The sequence below is a fragment of the Chinchilla lanigera genome, unplaced genomic scaffold (genome assembly GCF_000276665.1).
Source record: "Chinchilla lanigera isolate Chin_1 unplaced genomic scaffold, ChiLan1.0 scaffold00005, whole genome shotgun sequence".
Taxonomy (NCBI): Eukaryota; Metazoa; Chordata; class Mammalia; order Rodentia; family Chinchillidae; genus Chinchilla; species Chinchilla lanigera.
In genome coordinates, this window is record NW_004955406.1 from 24,819,813 (window position 1) to 24,839,498 (window position 19,686).

The window sequence follows — 19,686 nt, forward strand, 5'->3', positions numbered from 1 at the left end:
TAACATTCTCAAAATGTCAAAATTACAGGGCTTGTATTCGTTTTCTTAGGCTGCTGTAATAAATTATCACAAAGTTGGTAAATAAAACAAAATATATATATATATATATATATATATATATATATATATATATATATCATTATAGGCAAGGAAATGTTGTTTTTTATATTATTAATATATCTTTAAGCCTCCTCTCCCTTATTAATGTGTTCACATTTGTATTTGAAAAGCTGATAGTAAAAATGACTGAAGGCTTTTGGTAGCTGTAGCACCTAGTAAACAAGCTGCCTGTATTCAGCAGAACTTAGGCCAGCGTTTTGTTAAGGTGTCTAAAAGCAATGTGAAAAAATAACTTTGCAATGTTTTTAGCAAGAATGGGATAGAGAGGAGAATGTCTTTAACCTATTAATTACTTAGTAATTATTTGCTGTGCATCTACATCTTCAAAATTCACACTACTGAGGGTATTGGTATCCAGAAGATTTTCAGAATTCTAAACATGGAACACTCTGATCCTTTTCTTATGCCTTAGAGGTGAGGCAGGTTGCCTAGGATGTATTAAAGATTACTGAACTTAATACACGCTTTATTTCTTGTTTAGTTCTAATCTAGTGCCCTTTAATTAATGAATTTGGCCAAATATACTGGGTGTAAGCTTACTTGAATTTTTAAGGTTGCACATTTTACAGTATTTTATTGATGCGTGTATTTTACTTAAACTATGTCGTACTTTGTTTTTCTACCTTCTCCCTTACTGAAGGGTTCGGGAAGACCTGCAGATTGGAAGTATCAGAGTAGACTGTCTACCTCGTGGCTTTCTCTTGAGTGTACTGTTCACATTGATATTCACATCCCACTTTCTACAACTTCTGTCAGCTATACTCTGGAGAAAAATACAAAGGTATCAGGGTAAAGTGAACTTTCTTTAGTGATTGGTGGGTAGACAATCTGCTGTCCTGATTGTCTATGTCATTTTATAATCTTTAAATGTTCCAGCCAGATTAGAATTTTTTAGAGGTGAACCAATGTCATAATATTGAGCAGAATAGGTACTTAATAAATATTTATTAGTTAGTATATGGAAATATAATTATGTAAGTAGTTATAGTGTTTAGTCTTTCTTTTGGTACTTACTAGTTTTGTCTTCCCTTCTGCAGTCCTTTTTTATATTTTGATATCCTCTTGTTTTGTCTAATTTTTTCTCACATTGAAGAAAGCACATGGAATTTGCTTACTTTTTCCTCTTTACTGCTTTATATTATTTGAGGCTCTTTTTCTCTTACATTTTAAAAAAATAATGGGCGTTACTGATTTTTGTTTTACTGTGTTCATGTAATTGGTATGACTTTGGAATCCGTGATATACATGTTAGTTTAGGATAAGATCCAAAAAGCTATTAAATATGGGTAAAGTGCCAAAATTTAGTCTTTTTATTTAATTTGTGAGACTGGATTTAAATATTATATTACTGATAATCAAAGATTTTCAGTTTTTCATTATATTAGGTGGAAAAAGTGCAGCCTTGGGAGTTTACTTGAGATGACATATCTAAAAGATTTTCATGTTGTATTTCTTTTAAGAACGGTCTTACACGCTGGGCCAAGCAAATTGAAAATGGTGTTTATTTTATTAATGGACAAGTTAAAGATGAAGATTCTGACCTACTAGAAGGACAGGTAAGTTATGAGAAAATAATCTTACTTATGAAATAATGTTAGGAAAAAAACGATGATAGATCTTTCATCCTTACATTCATGAAAACAGCTTTCAGTTACTCATTTCTGAAGTTTTTGAAACTAAAGGACAAATTTTTCTCAGAAAATGATGGGAGGAAATTATTTCTGATGTAGTTGGAACGCTGAAAACTTTAATTGGGAGTATCATCTAAATTTCATCTAATCTCCAAATTGTAAACTACATCTTAATACTAAAAGACCCATGTTGTTCTGCCATAGTAGCAGGGCTTCTAAAATAGCTTTGACTTGAATGAAGAGAGACTCTAACAATCAGCAAAGTTTAAGTAAAAAGCCAAATAATAAATGTTTTAGACTTTGTAGACCATACAGCTATCATCTCTGCTGTCATGAAGTAAAAGTAGCCATTAGTGATCATGTACATGAATGATCATGGTTTTGTTCCAATAAAACTTTATTCTTGCTCTAGAGGAATTAAAAAGTAGGAATTTGTTTTTAATAATACATATTGGTTGACACAGAATACATAAAATAGAGTATCTATTAAAAAGCTGAGTTAAAATAAGTAAGAATTGTTTTTCCTTTCACTGATTTAGTTTAATTTGTGAGCTGGTTCCTAAATTGTCTTTTATGTTCCAGTTGCAATCTCAACAGTCAGACTTTTTAACTGTTACGTGTTTGTGTTTCTTTTTAGAAAAAATCTAGAGGAAATGTTCAAGCGCCCAGTCATTCTTTTGATGTCCGAGTGCTAACGCAGTTGGTAACTATTTTAAAATACATTTAAAACACATTGCTTCTTAGAATAACAAAGGAATTATTTGTATTTATGTTTATAATTAGACAATAAAAGAATTTTAGAGGTGTAAGAAATTGTATAAAATGTCTAGTTACCAGAAAGTTTCTCTCAAGAAATGTTAAAATCTGTTAAAGCCTTTTACCTCAAGGCTGTCACGTAGGTGTCTATTTTAAAGATATTTACATGGATAAACATACTTGTGTGTGTATGCATTTATTTAAATATTTTGAGTTGTAGGTTTTACAAATAAAGTTACAATTCTTAGCAATTTAAAAGTAAGAGATCTATGAATAGATATGCCAATGGTTGCTACATAATCACATTAAAGTAGATTTATGCTACCACTGATTTGATAAAAATCCCAAAGTATGAATTATGAAGTTTCATATTTCTGTATGGTTGCCATATGGTGTGTGTGTAGTTTCTTTGGAAATTCAAAGCAGAAAAAGCATCAAAACTAATTATTCCTAAAAGTTGACATGCTTTTGATTAGTAAGTATCTATAATAGACAAGTGTATAACCATGTTTTTAGGAAAATTTTCATTTCAGTATCATACTGGACTTTGAAATGGGAAAATACTACCCGGGAAAATACTACAGTCTTTTAACTGAATAAAATAGAATAAAAGCAGTTTGACTCAAGAGGATATTTTAATTTCTTTATCTTTTTGTTTAACTACAAGAGTATTACTAAGCTATCATTGAATTTAAGCCTCTCAAAATATGTTCTGTTTTTTTTTTTACCAATACCTTAAAAGTCTTTTAATGTCGTTTTCTCTTCGTTTTGATTATGGAGGTGTTGCATGCTCTTTACTAGTTAAATTGATTTTGTGATTTATTAAGGAATTTGCTTAAAATTAATTTAGTGATAAAAATTGCAGTTTGGAGATATATAGAACAAAGGAATATAGACAGAAGAGCGGAAAGTGATACTATAAAGGATATTTGTAATACTATTTAATACATTTTGTCAATTATTCCACTAATTCAATTAGAACTTTTGAAAGAAACAGTGTCTGTTGTAGAAAAGAAGGACTTTCTTTCTTTACAAGAAAAAATCTTTCGTTTTCCTTACAGTTCCCACTGTCAATTAGCTTTACAACAGTAAGATTTTACCTAGATTAGCCCATATAAAATAAAACTCTTAAAACTGGTCTCTTTTGATATATACATTCCTTCTCAAAGTAGTCAGTCCTGAAAACCCTTACATTGTTGCTTGTAGCGTGGAATACTTTCCATATTGTTATTTCATCCTGTTTATAAGATTGAGTTATCCTTTCTGAATCACACTTTGCATTCATTCACTTATACTGTTTTTTTTTCAGAAACTTATTTGTTTGTATATGGGTCACACAGATTTTGTTATTGTCCTTGTTCAAATTGCATAATTCCTATATATTAGCTGCTTAGGAAAGTCAAATTCAAGACTCTTCATAGTTTCAGCATAGCTCTTAACATTCTAGATGTGTGCTTAATGTACTTTTAAAATTCTGTGTGTTTCTTGAACAGTGTATTTTGCCAATGCCATCTTCTCCTGTTTGTTCAGTCAGAATCCTACTTGTACATTGAAATCTACCCCAGAATGCCACTACTTCTGTCAGGTTTCATTTGGTCACCACAGCTGGAATGATCTTTTTTCCAAAATACTTTATCAGTATCACAGAGTTCCTCACTTATAAACAAGTTAGATTCCCAAAAGCTGTAAGCCATTTTGTACATACATCCGTGTAACCAAGAGGAATTTACATTTATAGAACCCAACTATATTTTCACCTAAAAAGGATAAGTCAGTTCTTACATGTTTAAAATGCTTTTCTTAAAAAAAAAATTTTTTTTCCTTGGTGTGTATATATGTGCAGTCTTATATATAGTCCAGCATATTTTGGAAAACAACCCCCTACCATATATATATATATAATAAATATTTTCTATGTGATAAATGGTATGTTTTAAATTATTGAATATTTAAAATAAGTCATTTTTTAGATAGTTTCATCGACAGTTAAGATTTGTAGTATGGGCAAGGGAGGCCCATTATTCTCCACCCCCACCTTATTCATGTATCAGTGAACTGTACAAGTGTTACAGGAAGCTAATTCCAAACCTGCTATCGGCATTGTCATCCTGCTATTTCATTTGGTGGTAAACATTGTTTAAATGGACATGGGACCTTTTGAACTGTTCGGTCTGTGACAGATTCTTTTACTAAGAGGGCCATGATTGAATTTTAATTTTTAAATTGACCTAGCCTCTTTCTGAATTATGTCAGCTATTAACTACTCATGCTCTTTCATATTCACATCCTTCTATTTGTTTTATATTTTTTCCTCGTTTCTTCTTGATTGCATAGGCTTATATAGCCTTATAGCACTTTGACAAATCGTATAATTTGCTTTTTGTTCTACAGAACGGACCCTATTGTTGAAAGGGTATGTAGAATGTAAATTACTTTCTTTTCATGTCCAATTTTTTAATTTTGTTTGCTTTTAGTTACAATTTTTTGTTTCCATTGTGATGATAGGCCTTTACCAGTACTTCCCATGTGTACATGTTCTCTCTGTTTTGGCACTTACTAAGGTAAAAGGTTACAAATGTCTGTGAAACACCTAAAAACCAAGCAGGAATGAGTACCTCTTAGAATAAAGAAAATGGGACTATGAAATGAAAATGATAACTTTCTTTCATTTCAAACCATTAATTTCAATTTCTGGTAATAGTCATAGTTGACATGTTGTTTTTCCATAAACAAACCACAGCATTGTTTTTAGCAAATGGAAGTTATAGGTTTAAAGTGTATAAACAAATGGTAGGCCTTTGCATTGCCTGTAATTTTACCATATTTACCACATCCTACTTGTATTTTTATTTTTTGTACAGTTCTTGTATTTCATACCTTGTGTCTCCTACTATATCATGTTTCTGTACATCTTTACAGTATTAATCTAAGTATTCCTCAAATAATATATTTTTAATTAATATATTAAATGAATATTGGTGTTTTAAATGTTTATGTTAGTGAAAAAAACAATTTCAGTGTAGTTGGGTTTGATTTTAATAGACATTCAAAATGCTCAGGAAAAAAATGGAACTTAGGAAGAGAATTAGTAATTAATGGATAATGTTTACAAATGATTGTTTCATTCAGAAATTTCTCTTTCCATAAAATGGCTTATGTATCGTCTCCTAATATTGTTGGCAGTTAGGACTTAAACAGATTTTATCTTTCAGCTCCTGAATTCAGACCACAGATCCACAGCTATGGTCCAGATCTGCAGCGGTTCTGTAAACCTTAAGGGTGATGTGAAATGCAGAGCTTACATTCATAGCAATAAACCCAAAGTTAAAGACGCTGTGCAGGTACAGAAAGGAATTACTGGCCTGTAAAAATGAACTAAGTTAACATAACTATTCCAATATCCTAATACTTTATCTTTCTGAACCTCAAATTTTATAATTATAATTTGATTTTAATTGATGATGGTCCAACCTGTTGGGCACTCCATATCTATCTTGGACCATGTAATTTGACCCAAGATTTTCACATATAGAATATCTGTATTATTCCTTTTTAAAGTTTTGATCATATAGGTTTGGTAAATAACACTTATAACACTTTAGTATATCTAAAGTCATTTCTTTCCTTTTTTTAGCTTTTGAGACAGGGTCTCTGTAATTCAGGCTAGCCTTGAACTCATTATGTAGTCCAGACTGGCTTTGAACTCAGAGTGACTGACCCGTCTGTCATTTGAGTGTTGGGATTACAGATCTGCACTACCATACCTGGCTTGAAATCATTTCTTTTGAAGGAAATTGAATTTTTTAAATGGAAAAAGCATGTGTAGGTAGAATTATTGGGTGCTGTTCTATAACACAAGAATTTCTTTAAATGACCACTTACATCCATATCATAATTATACATTTCATAATTTGGAATATTGGCAAGATTTATTTAAGTGCAAAATTTCATTCATGTATTTGGTTTAAATTTACTATTTAGATGAGATCGAGGCAAATTTGTCTTTAAACTGTAAATGTGTTCATAGGCCTGCTAAATAAATGAAAAAATAAGTGGAATGATACTATCAATTTTTAATGGATATACTCATATTGACGTGCAAATTATGCATTTTTCAGGGGAGTAATTAATACAAATCTAAAGTATTTTATTTCTTCTTTTGTTTTTGCTTGTGTCACCACTTCCCCCCAGGCAGTGAAGAGAGATATATTGAACACAGTTGCTGATCGCTGTGAAGTACTATTTGAAGATCTACTTTTGAATGAAGTTTCAGAAAAAAAAGTTATGAGTATAAAATAAGTACTTTTTGGAGGGCAGATGTTCCATTTGATGTAATAAGATGTCAAGTTGTAATAGATATGCCATCTTTTACAGTTTCTTTTATATCAGTTATCTCTTTTATTGTTGAAAGCATTTTTCAGTTGCTGCCCACTCCCCCAGTTTTTTTGAACACTTTATAGTAGCAAATCTGACCATGTTTAACAATTTCCTGGAGGATTTTTAAAAAAATTAATACTGAGTAAACTTCCCCTGCCAGAATCTGTAAACTTTTCACAGTTTAAAGTTCTTATTTTTTGTTACCTGAGTTTTTCTTTGTTAAAGTAGCTGTAATCAAAGTGTTAACTCATTATGGTTGAGTATTATAGACTAGATTCTTTAATAGATAGTACTTACAAACTGTGTAAGTTATATATTCTTCTCAGCTAGATAACCTTTTTTTTAACATTCCTACTATGTTTGATCCTTGGGATTGCCAGATTAAGCAATTCACAAAAAAATTTATTACATATACAGATTTGAATCTTATAACTATTGGTTTGAAACTTTCGGGGGAAGGAAATATGTGGAAACTGTTCTCATAGCTTGCCCTAGCAGCCTTTTCTCAATAAAGTTTATTTTTGCTATTTGGTTCTGATTGTCTGGTAACTCTTGTAATATTAATCATTACCTCATTTTTCTTGAGCAATATTCTTTGTTATAATTTGAGTTGTCAATTTTAGGATTTTCATGAGCAATGTAGTCATCATTTCTGCCAGGATCTACTTTGTTACATGCACCAGTGTACTGTTTTTCATTTTAAAATCCTTTATAAAGATGGTAATAATATATGACTACCTCAGTATTATTTTATATTGAATTATTATTTTGAAATTTTTTCTGATACCCAACTAGTGAAATCAGTAGCTTCTAATAGCAATTGTACTACAGTATTTATGCATTCAACTTGATGTATTTAGAAACTAACATAATCTTATCTGAGATTTTTAAAATTAAGTTTTCACTATATAATTGAGTGTCCTTGGAAACTGTGTGAAGAGAATGAAATGTATGATTTGATAGAAAGATCAAAGACTTTGAAATTATTCAGTTCTGTATTAGTCAGCATTTTTTTGGTCACTGTAACAAAATAGACTACGTATAAAGAGATTTATTTAACTCATAGGTTTGGAAGTTCAGGGGCATTATATCCATATCAGCTTGGTTCTGGTTACCATGAGCTTTGTGTTGGTCTCTGGTGCATCACATAATGGCAGCTGCTAGTTGGGGTTCCAGCTCAGTGGTAGAATGCTAGCCTACCATGTGTGATGCCATGGATCTGATCCCTTACATGGTAATAATAATGACAGAAATAAGATCTAGGTGAAATCAGCCTCAGGATACTTAGCTTGTCTTTCTTCTATGGTAAGGTCTTACAGATACTGTAATACAATAAAATGGAGAGTGTCTGCTTTGACATTAGCCAGATTTAGAATATTTTTGCGTGCATCTGCAAAGGGTGTATTAACTTTATTTACATTCCTAATCTTTTAGAAAAGAAAAGATCTTTGAGTTCTGCCGGTTCATATGATAGAATTTAATATTTTAATGACAGTTAAATGATATAAGAATTCCAATCTTTTTACTTATTTTTGTCTCTTCTAATTCTCCTTATAATAATTTCAGGCCTTCATTATTTGCTGTAAGTCGTCATTCCATTCTTCCCCATTAACTCAGTGCAAAAATTGAGATGGTTTATTATGAGATCTCTTTCCTTTTTTCATCCCTACATACGTATTCATTATATACATGTTATCTTGGAATATTTGTTATGCTCTGCATTGTACCTATGATTCTGCTGTCTGTGTGGGACTTGTCTGCTTATCTTTTAAGAATCAACTCAGCACTTACTCTGCAAAAATTTCTGTAATATTGTGATACAAGACAGGTACTTGTTTTTAACAGCTGAAATCCATTTGTTACAAAAATTGGCTTCAACTAAAAATATTTTGCCCTATTTGGCACTTACTCACATAATGTTGAACTGTATACTTTTCCGTGAGAAAGAATCCTTAGGGTTTCTTTAGAATACTATTTGAGATGTGTTTTTTCAAAAAGATATTTTTTTTTAACTGAAACCAACTGAAAAACTTGATCTTATTGAGATACAAATTGCTAATTTAACTTTTTAGTTGAAAGTTATGTTTTATATTTTTAATGAGCAATTTAAATTTATTCCAAGTGATTTTTGACATTTCATTTTATAGCATAATTTTTTTTCAGGCAAACTTAGAATCAAAGTAGTTTGATGATTTTAAAATGTTGCAAGCCAATTACATATGCATATTATAGCCATCTTAGAATTTTTTAACTTAATTGTTTTTTAAGTGTCTATATCTCAAAATAAAATGATATAATCCCAGTTTCAATGTGTAGACAATTTATATGCTGCGATATGAATTGCAGTAATGTTGTTATACAGCTAGGAGGCAATCAGGTCAAAGACTAAAATTATTCTCCCAGTTCTCAAGCAAACAAGTTAATACACAAAATCTGCAAGGAATACATAGTTTAAGTTACCTCATTTCTCGTGACACTGAAGACATTTTTTCATCATCATCTGTTTTTAAGTATATAAAGTTACCACTAGTTTATTGATAGAGGAAATATAGGTTACTATTAAAGTGAGCAGATTGTCTACCTAATCTTATTATTAGCTTTGTAATCATATCTGTTGCTTACAGAAATCATTCTTTACACAAAATCTCTATTTTTGTAACAGTTCATGAGAATCATAGATGTACCCAGTGATTTTATATCAGAATCTGGGGAAATACATTCTAGTTTGTAAATATCCAAAGAAAAAGGAAATATTTGTTTAGATTCAGATTTTTCTTAAAAAATTACTTAAGGCTGTTTACAGAGAGACATTACTATATAAGTAAATGAAACAAATAAGGGCTGAGGCAAAAAGTATAGAAAAGAAAGAAGGTAGAATTAGTAGTGAGGTTGGTACACAAAATGTATGTCTTGATGTCCTGAACATGCTTGATATTGGAAGGGGCTATATTTAGTAAAATGAAGTGAATAGTGACATTGGTACAAAAATGATGTACGCTGTTGTATCCTACATACTTCATGCAGGTGGGCCTCTTGTCTGACTCAAATGTACATGAATAAGGAAAAAGTCGTTTGTAAAATTCACAGTGTTTGTAAGATTAAAATGAATAATTTATAGGCCATAGATGAAATTCTCCCTTGAGTATTCCATCATAGGACAGGGGCTTATACAAGAATATGTAATCAAAATTTTTACGTTGAAGAAATGATAAGTTTGTGAGTTTCATAAGAGTATCACCCGTGTCCCTTGTAATGGTCCAAAGTTGAATGCAGTAAGAGCAGATTTTTGGCCATGTCTATCAGAAGATAAAAAAGCATTGCCATTTTTTATTTCTATTAGAGGTTTTTATATACTAAAATGTATATGTACTGATATAATAATAGAATAATGTTCATTCTGTTTTTAGATTCTGAAAAAGAGTTCCACATCCTCCCTCACCGAGTTTTTGTCCCCATTCCTGGTTCCACTGTAATGTTATGTGATTATAAATTTGGTGATGAATCAACTGAAGAAATCAGAGACCATTTTGTAGAGATGTTAGATCAGGTGATTCAAATAGAACGTTTGGAAATTGCAGAGGAAATCAACACAGGTAATTAAACTGATTATACTACAGTTAAAATTACTTCTGAGATGTCTAGTTTGAATATCATGGCTTATTATTTCCTTAAACTTAATTATGTTTGACTCTCCAGAATAATAACAGAAGGAATTAAAAGTGTCACTGATTCATTTCTACGTATATACACATACAGTGAATGGTTTCCTTGGAAATTCTACCAAAAGTTTAAGTTACTTCATGGTTTTTCAAACCTAGCAAATGTATCTTCAAAAGACAAGTTTAGTCTTACATATGTGAAAATATATATACCTTTCAAGTGTTTAATATAGGAAAACGATTTTCTCAAAACTCACCTTGTTTGATTCGTATCATGTGATAAAGTTTTAAAAATATTTTTAGTAAATGTGTTCTTCATATAATTTGTCTTCTTTTCATACACTATCATATTTTGGAGGCATGAAAATGAAATGGAAAGTTCCAAAAATAAGAACAAAGCTGTTTTTGTAGGAAATAGTCCATATTATCCAACTGTCTAACACAGTTTCCTCCTTTAGCTATCATTTTTACATTGGACCTAACATTTTCAGAAGGGTATTTTTGTTTTGTTTTCCTTCACTTGTTTAAAATATTTCTAATGAGTTTAATGTTACAGTAATGAAGGGAACAGGACAGCAGTTTGGGAAGTTTAGGTATAGATATTTATATGAAATTGTACATTTCTCAGTAGTGTTACCTACTTTTAAAAAATTATATAATGTATTAAAGACAGTACTACTTAAGTGTGGTAGCTATGACCTTTCTTGGATTCTGTTCAGTTTTTGACATTACAGGACCCTCAGCTGAGTGATTGATTTACTGATTGCATATTGTGCATTGAGCATTAGGATTCTAAAGATTAAAGATACGGTTCTGAAGTACAGTGGCTAATACAAAGAATGGATTATACAAGACAAAGTGATTAGGTATGTAACAGAAGAATGAACAGAATTTTAGAACATTTAGCAGAGGCACTGTCTGTAAGGGATTCAGCTCAGTCAGTGATATTTAAGTTGATTTTGAAGGGTGAGTCTAGGTAAAAACTAGGCTTTTTTCATTAAGTATTTATTGAATTCAAAGGAATGATTTAGTAATTCCGTGTATTTTCAGTACCCATTCTTAAATTATGAAATAGGATAAAATAACAAATTTTAATAAAAATCTTAGGCACATTAACATAAACTTCCTTTCGGTTTAGAATTACATTCAATTATTGTCATTGACTCAGATACTAGATGCCATGATTTTAATGAAAATACAGTAATACCTCAGTTGTCAAATGGCTCCAAGCTACGACTCTCCACCAAACAGCAAAGCTTGAAAAAAATCTGGTGTTTATAACTTTACTCAACAGTCAAGCGGAAAATCTGACTGCAAAAAACCTTTCAGGCAGAGAGTGAGTCATGTGTCTCACCAAAGAAACAAATAGGTGATGCTTTTGTCTACACGCTGCTCTTGTCCAGACAGCATATAGTGCTTGTGTTACTGCATTAAACATTGCTTTCTTTTTTTGGTGTTTTTTGTAAAATCATAACCATGGTTCAGAAGAAAGTTAGTGATGGCAGCAGTAAAGCCAAGGAAAACTGTGAGAACCATAATAGAATTAAAGAAAGAAATCATTGCAAAATTCGTTTACAACCCGGAAAATGAATTTATAATTTTGGGCTTCAGAACCAATTATTTGGATTTCCATTATTTCTTATGAGAAAATTATGTTATGTTCTTCAACTTTTCAGAGTTTGAACATGAATTTGGAGCAAATTGAGTTCAACAACCAACATATCACCCCCGTAGTTTAGCTTGAGTCAAGGTCTGCCACTTACAGTGGTATAACAAGTTCTTTCTGAGCCCCAAATTTTCTTAGAGTTGATGTGAGAATTTGGTAAAAATGTTAAAGAACATACTTTCTAAACGGGAAGAAAATATGACTAGAGGATGATATTAACATGATATTAAATAAAGAATAACTTTTAAATTAACTTCTAAATTATATTGAAAAACTTTAATGTTAAATTGTTAAAGTTTATGATATGCATAGATTTTCTTAAACATTTAAAAAATTAGTTTCTATATAAAATAAACCACAATGCACTAGTTTTAAAAATTAAAATCAAGTTTACGCTCAGGAGCATTAAACTTGTAAGTATCTCATTTTATTTTTAGGTACAATTTGAAATCATTAGAGTGATTATTAATTATTTCTGTTCCATGTTATAGTTACTAAATAGTTGCTATGTTTACAATACATATTTTGCCAAGTATTTATCTTAAAATAACATACTGTTAAATGACTTAAGGGATAAAAACCAATTTGTTTGTCAAAATGACTCACTTGTATGAAGGATAACTCTGGCTTTAAAATTTCTTATGTATCTTAGTCATCTCTTAGTACACATTAACTTAATAATTCAGATGTACTTTATCTGTGGTATCACATTAAAAAACATTGAGGATGTGCCTTTAAAATTGGATGAAATTTATCTGGCCAATTCTGCCTCCGTGTTAGAGCTAAAGTTAATTGTTGTTCATGGCTAAATCACTGATTTTAGTGATAAATGTAATGGCACAGGAAGGGAAAACAACCAAATATGAAGTTCAGATCCTAACATTTCATTTTATGCTTCCAAATAGGCCTGCATAGCCATTATCAATTGGAATAAAACCTGAACATGACTACAGTTTTGCCTGTATAGTAGCCATTCTTACTCTTCTTTCAACAAGGTTACTTTTATCTGTGATTAATCTGGAAATTGTATGATTTTTAAATTTACTTGGTTTTAAGAAATTGGTTAAAATTGAATTTTCTACTGAATTATGTTACTTGCTTCTAAGTTTTGGATAAAATATTGTGAAATGACATAAGAGGTGAAATATTAAGCCCCTACCAACATCAAAGTGACAAATTAATTGTTGTGGCAGGATTTATTAATCCTTGGAAAATACTCGGCTTCTGTAAAATTATCTCAAATTTGTATCAAATCACATGACTTTGTATGATATGGCTTGTGTTTATTTTCCCCCTAAAGCCTCATGTGGTCATACCTGGGGCTTTTTTAGAGGGGAGTGGATCTAGAGTGTTTTGACGCTGGAATTGATTCATGGTACAGTACTAGGTTCAAGGCCACTAGGATTAAGGTTATGAATGTGACCCGCTCAGAATAGCCTGAGTAAGATAAAAGAGGCAGAAGAACCTGTTAAGGTCTCTTCTTGCTTTTACTACCTTCCCTCTCCCCCAACAATGAACTGTTACCCCTCTGCCGTCTGTCACCTGCCTAGAAGCCAGCTGATTATAGACTGAAACATCTACAAACTGTAAACCAAATAAACCTTTCTTTCTTTAATTTTGGGTATCAGGTATTTTGTCTCAGCAACAAGAAAAGTAGCTAACACATATGATGATAAACTTATAAATAGTAGAGGAGTAGAATGTCTTTTCTAAAAGTAAATCATTTGTGCTTAGATTTGTGAGAGCACCATCTTCATATATAACTCAATATTAAGTATGTGAGTAACGTGACAAATTGTGTATGTAACAATTCACTGTTAAATGTATAAGTCATATAGGATGACAAAATATTTTTGTGTTTATAGGTATTCAGGTAGAAAATTTCTTACAACAAATAGATAAAATTCATACCTTATCCCTTATTTTTATTCGATGTAAGGATTTTTTATTGGCTCCAAAGCTTTAGTGAAGATATTTTTTCATAGAAGAGCAGTTATTTGCTTGTTTAACATGAATAAAATTATGTTATCTATTCAACTTTTAGACCTATATGTTAAAGTTGGAAGAAGTGTGAAACTGTTGGGCTATTTATAGCCTAGAACTAAGGTGTTACAGCCCCTGAGAAAAGTAGAAACTGGAAATACTGAATATCGTATAAATAACTTACAATATGAATTTGTTGTCCTTTGTGATTGATTAGATGTGAGAGTAGAAAAAAGGGCTAGGGATGTAGCTCAGCAGCAGTGTTTGCAGGTATGGCAGGCATGCACTAGACCCTTGTTTTTGACCCCAGCACCCGAAAGAAAAAAGATTTTTCAATATGCTTTTAAAGAACTTTGGTTGCATGCCTAAAGAAGGGGAAAAAGTATGGTGGTGCTCTTGATTCTAGTGGGGTAATAATCACCAGTGATTATATCTGAAAAGTCACAGTAAACATTTCTTCATGGGAAGTTAACGAAAGTAATTTTTCCTCTCTTAATCCAATTTTAGTTTTATGTCATCCTGTGAGCCTGTGCCAGTACAAAGGGGTACAAAGAGTAATTTTTCTGTTAAATAGTAGCCTGTATTACCTTAAGCAGTAGTATTGACGATGTTTCTCCTGTCACATTTGTTCTATCTCTTTTGAGTAAGTAAAAGAATCAGTGAAAGAGTTGTTTTTAGATGTAGTTATCAAATTCCAGGTTTGATCAAGAGTCACTAAAATTTTTTCCCTATTGAACAAATAGTAAATATTTTGTGATCCACATAAAGTCTGTTTTGTGTTTTTTATTTTTATAACCCATTTTTAACTCAAGAACTGTGTTAATACTGGGAGTCATTCAGTATTGGGTCTGTGGTCTTCTGCTTTAGGTCAGTGGTAAAATAGTAAGTATTTTGAAAATTTTGTGAGTTTAACTTATACTCCATGACATTTAATTCACCTACATTCAGAAATGAATACATTCATTATCTTATAAAAAAGATCAATGGAAGAAATATGGTATTGATCGTATATTTTCCTTATTATATTCTTTAAAACTCTAAAATGACAATTCTCATTTTATGTAGAATTCATTATTATTTCTTGCAGCTTGTATGAGTTCCTCTATGAGTAATGAGGCTTCGCTGGACAACACAGAAGATAAACAGCCAGCACAACCAATTAAAACTACAGTAGTGTTGAAAATTCAGCAAAACATAGGTATTTTATGTTTTAAAATGTTGAAAAAAATAATACTTTGGATTTGAGTTTTGTTACTTTAAAATTATTTTCACTTTATTTTTATTTTTTAAAAGTGCTAGATTAAGCCAGTATTTATTGACTAGTACGGATATTGCCAGCCCTGGAGATTGAAGGGTCTATAAATAATGGAATGTCACCTAAGTGCTCTCAAAGATGAGATACCCTATTAACTTTCCTGGTGTTTTTATAGGAAAATACATAAGCTTTTAGGAACTGCTTAGTATGAAAAGGTTGATCTTTTCCAAACTGGTATTCCTAGAATTACTATTGTAGGAAAAAAGTTAAATTCAAGTCTAGAAATTTATAATGCAATTTTATATTGTAAAGACTCTAAGAAGTGCAACACTGTAACATGTTTCAGGTTTTTTTGGACAAAGAATAATTTGAGAAATGCTAAACATTAAAATTCTTCAAATGAAAGAAAAAAAGTGAATTAGGAGCTAGAGATTTAGTTGTAGTTCTTATTGTTCATTAAGTAAACTTTAGTTCGAGTCTATGTTTTTGTCTCTCTGGGTTACTTTGATCAGTATCTTTTTTTTTAACTTACTATAATCAAGAAAAATAAAAGTTATCAACCCAAACTTACTAATACTTAGATTTCATAATAGTGGAACTTGGGCTTTTGCAGTTTTGAATATCTATAGTAATGACTTTGTATTGTAATGATTGAAAGCTACTGCAATTGAAATTTTCTGGCTTAAGCTAAATCAAAAATAGCTGGTATGTTATATGAGTTTATATATGTATATGTGTGTATGTATATGTGTAGACATACACACAAAAGCCTTTGGAAGTATTTTTTTCTCCTAGATTTTTGGAATTGCTTAGTCTAGGAGGACTGTCTGAATGCACATTGCTCTGCCAGAGAGACATTATCCAGTGTTTGCAATCTAATTTTTTAAGTTATTGCTACAATTTCATTAGGGTTTAGTGCATATATATATGTACATATAGGACTGTGTGTGTTTGTGTATGTCTCAATGTGTTTGTTATTTTATAGACCCACCTGTAATCCCACCTAGGATCAATTAGGCTTTTCTTTTGCTCATCCCATTTCCATTTGTTCTGTGTTTGTTTTACTTTTAGGTATGATTGCAGCATTTGCAGTTGCAGTCCTTGCTGTAGGTATCTCCTTTCATTACTTCAGTGATTAGAGTGAGGCACAAAGAGTTTCCTGATCATCCAGCAAACATTGATCAACAACTGTGAATAACAAGGTTGTAAACAATCCACCTGCATTTAAGACAGTAGCAGCCACATCTGCTGACATAATGAGTATTAGGGGTATATTTCTGACTAATATGAAATCACCAGCTGCCTTGGTTAGCCCTGCTTGTATTATAGGTGGCCCAAGTTTTAAAAAATAAAGTTATGCATTTAGGTGAGAGTTGCATGTAATTCATCATTATTGTCTATTTTTGAAAAGATATAAAAAGTGAGATACCATAGATTTTAGTCTTATTGATCTGGATTACACATTGATCAGGGCATTGAACATTTGAACAGTCAGTATTGACTACAAAATCTCAGTAATAGAGTATTAGGGGAAATTCCTACCATGTGGGGCAACAGTTTGTGGAGTAACTTTATCCTCTGGGACCTTTCTAATACACACTCAGTTCCAATATATTGTGTGTATTGTTCAGATCAGCAACTAAGAAACCTTTGCCAAGAGGCTTAAGTCAGTACAGGATGACAAATAATGTTCTTACTCAGGTTAGTATATCATAAATATTTTCAGTATGTTAAATAAAACTTTTGCTTACAGAAACATATTACTCTGAATTCTGAGAAACCACTAGTTTCAGGAATAAGATCTACTTTTGAGTAGGTTCAAAAGGAGTAGGAAAAAGCTTCAAGAACTACACATCTATCTTTTTTCCCCTACAAAAATGAATATATTTTAAGTTGGGAAATCGTGAACAGTATTTCAAGTATGCAAATGGAATGTGGTTTTCTGGACGGCAAATACCTATAGCAGTGCTACCATATGCAGTTTGCCTCAAACCAGAAGCAGGAAGACAGATGTGAACATGAGATCGTTAATTACCTTGTTTGTAGTACTTTGTAGCTCCTCTCAGAAAGTATTTCTAATTTAGGCCCAAGCTTCCCATAGATTATGATCAAACATTACTATTTTATGACTGGAAAACATCCACAAGGTGAAATTAGAAAGCATAAGAAAGAGTGTATGGAAAAAATAAACATTGAATTTAGTTTTCTGACTTCTCATCCCCAACATAAGAAATAAAGGGTAGAGCCACAGGCAGATCTGAAAAGCACCATATGGAATTCCTAAGGATAAGAAATACATTTACTAAAATAAGGAAAAAACTTGGATGTATTGAAAAATACGGAACTGATTCTATAGAGAACTAGTGAAGATACCAGTGAACGGGAAGCTAGATCTAAAGACATTACTCATTGAACAGCAAGGAGAAACAAGAGCTAGAAAGTATTAAAAAGACATGGAAGGAAGAACTATAAGGACTAGTGTTACTAGGAAGAGAGAGAGAGAATGGAAAAGAGATAGTATTTAAAGAGATGATAGAATTTTTTGCATTTGTTGCAAAACAGGAATTCAGGAAGCACATTGTGTCTGAAACAGATCTAAAAATCCACAACTAGGCTAAAATATGTGAATGGCAAGATACCAAATAAAAATTTTAAAAACAATGAAAGGAGGTAAAAAGATCATCTCTGAACATAAATCTTCTGCTTAGTAGGTTTCTCAGTGGTAATGATGTCCCCAAAAGATGGTAGAATAATAACTTCAGAATTCAGTTTAGAATTTGCACAAAACAGAACTGACCAATAGAACTTCACTAAGAAAGCTGTAAAAGTTCGATCTTCAACAAGGAAAATTGCTGCGGACAGATGATCTGATGATCTAAATGTAACTTCATTTAAAGTATTGTTTGTATAAAATAATTGTAATAAAGTGTTTATAAGAAATTGTAAACAAATATAAAACTAAATAAATATTGTCATACAACATCAATGTGGAATTTTCAAGTAAGACTAACTGCAAACCACATATTAGCTTATAAGGTGGGAGAAGAGTGACGAATTAAAGCGTTATGAGTTGCTTTCATTGTTCAGAAAACTGGTTAAGGTACTATATAACCTTAAAAAATGATGATTTAAATATGAATATTCAAATTTCACCATAATCTCTAGCAGAATAGGTAAGAGAGGAATCATTCCAAAGAAAAATAAGCATAAAAAGTCGTGTCTTAGTTACTTTCTCATTTCTGGGACACAGTACCCAATACCTACAAGTTAAAGGAGTAAAGGTTTATTTTGGCTTACAGTTTGTATAGGTTTCAGGTCATAGTCAGTTGGCTGCAAGGTAGGGTAGCATGGCAGAAAGAAAGTTATATGACATGGCAGCAAAAGCAGGAAGCAGCAGCAATCGAGAGTTGGAGGGATACATATCTCTTATCTACAGGCCACTCCCACAGTGACCCACATCCTACCAGGCTTCACCTCTCAACATCAGACCTACCTATAAACCCATCAGTGGACCAATCTAGTGTTGAGTACCACACACCCATGTCCCAGTCACCTCCCCAAAGCTGCACCTATGAGTGCACAAGACTTTGGGAGGACATCTAGTTATAAACTCTGTCCCAGTCACCTCCCCAAAGCCACACCTATGAGTGCACAAGGCTTTGGGAGGACATCTAGTTATAAACCATAACATTGTTTCTGTCCCCAAAAGACTCTGCATGTCCACTTATGCAAAATGCATTTAGTCCATCTGTAAAAGTTGCAAAGCCCTAACACTTGCAGCATTGCTGAAAAGTTTTGTGTATCCCAACTTTCTTTTGAGATTTAAGGCAAACTTTTACCTGTGAACCCTTGTAAAAATGAAAGTAGCTAACATTTCCAGTATTTGATAGTATAAGATATATATTCACATTCCAAAGGTCAGAAATAAGAGGATAGAAAGCAGGAGGGCCAAAGCAAATCAAAATGCAGCAGGGTAAACACTAAATCCTAGTTTCATGTCCAGCACCAGGAGCTGTTGTGACAAGATGTGAACTTGAAAGGCCTTTGGTGACCCTGCACCTAAAGTACTGCCAGTGTTTGTAGCCCTCATGGCCTCTGTCTTGTACCAGCTTTGCTCCCATCTTGCAGCTTTCCTTGGGTGATCCACATTCCTGGGGTCTCTACTGCACTGGCTTCACCCTTCAGTTTTACACACTTCCCTCTTAGGGACACACTGCCTGGCTTTCCAGCCCTTTTGAA

The 19,686-nt window shown here is 32.0% G+C and overlaps 1 protein-coding gene across 1 annotated transcript in view; it reads left to right on the plus strand.

Annotated features, from left to right (window-relative positions):
* The window catches only part of LOC102013472 (chromosome unknown open reading frame, human C1orf27), a 31,242-nt gene extending 13,351 nt beyond the window's left edge, over window positions 1-17,891 (plus strand). The window contains exons 7-14 of the mRNA XM_013521771.1: window positions 761-901; window positions 1,581-1,676; window positions 2,389-2,454; window positions 5,720-5,848; window positions 6,699-6,789; window positions 10,292-10,477; window positions 15,280-15,390; window positions 16,519-17,891. Of these exons, the coding sequence (XP_013377225.1) occupies window positions 761-901; window positions 1,581-1,676; window positions 2,389-2,454; window positions 5,720-5,848; window positions 6,699-6,789; window positions 10,292-10,477; window positions 15,280-15,390; window positions 16,519-16,586 (888 nt within the window). The 3' untranslated portion in view covers window positions 16,587-17,891. The remainder of the gene's footprint in view (window positions 1-760; window positions 902-1,580; window positions 1,677-2,388; window positions 2,455-5,719; window positions 5,849-6,698; window positions 6,790-10,291; window positions 10,478-15,279; window positions 15,391-16,518) is intronic.
* Window positions 17,892-19,686: the final 1,795 nt, after the last annotated feature.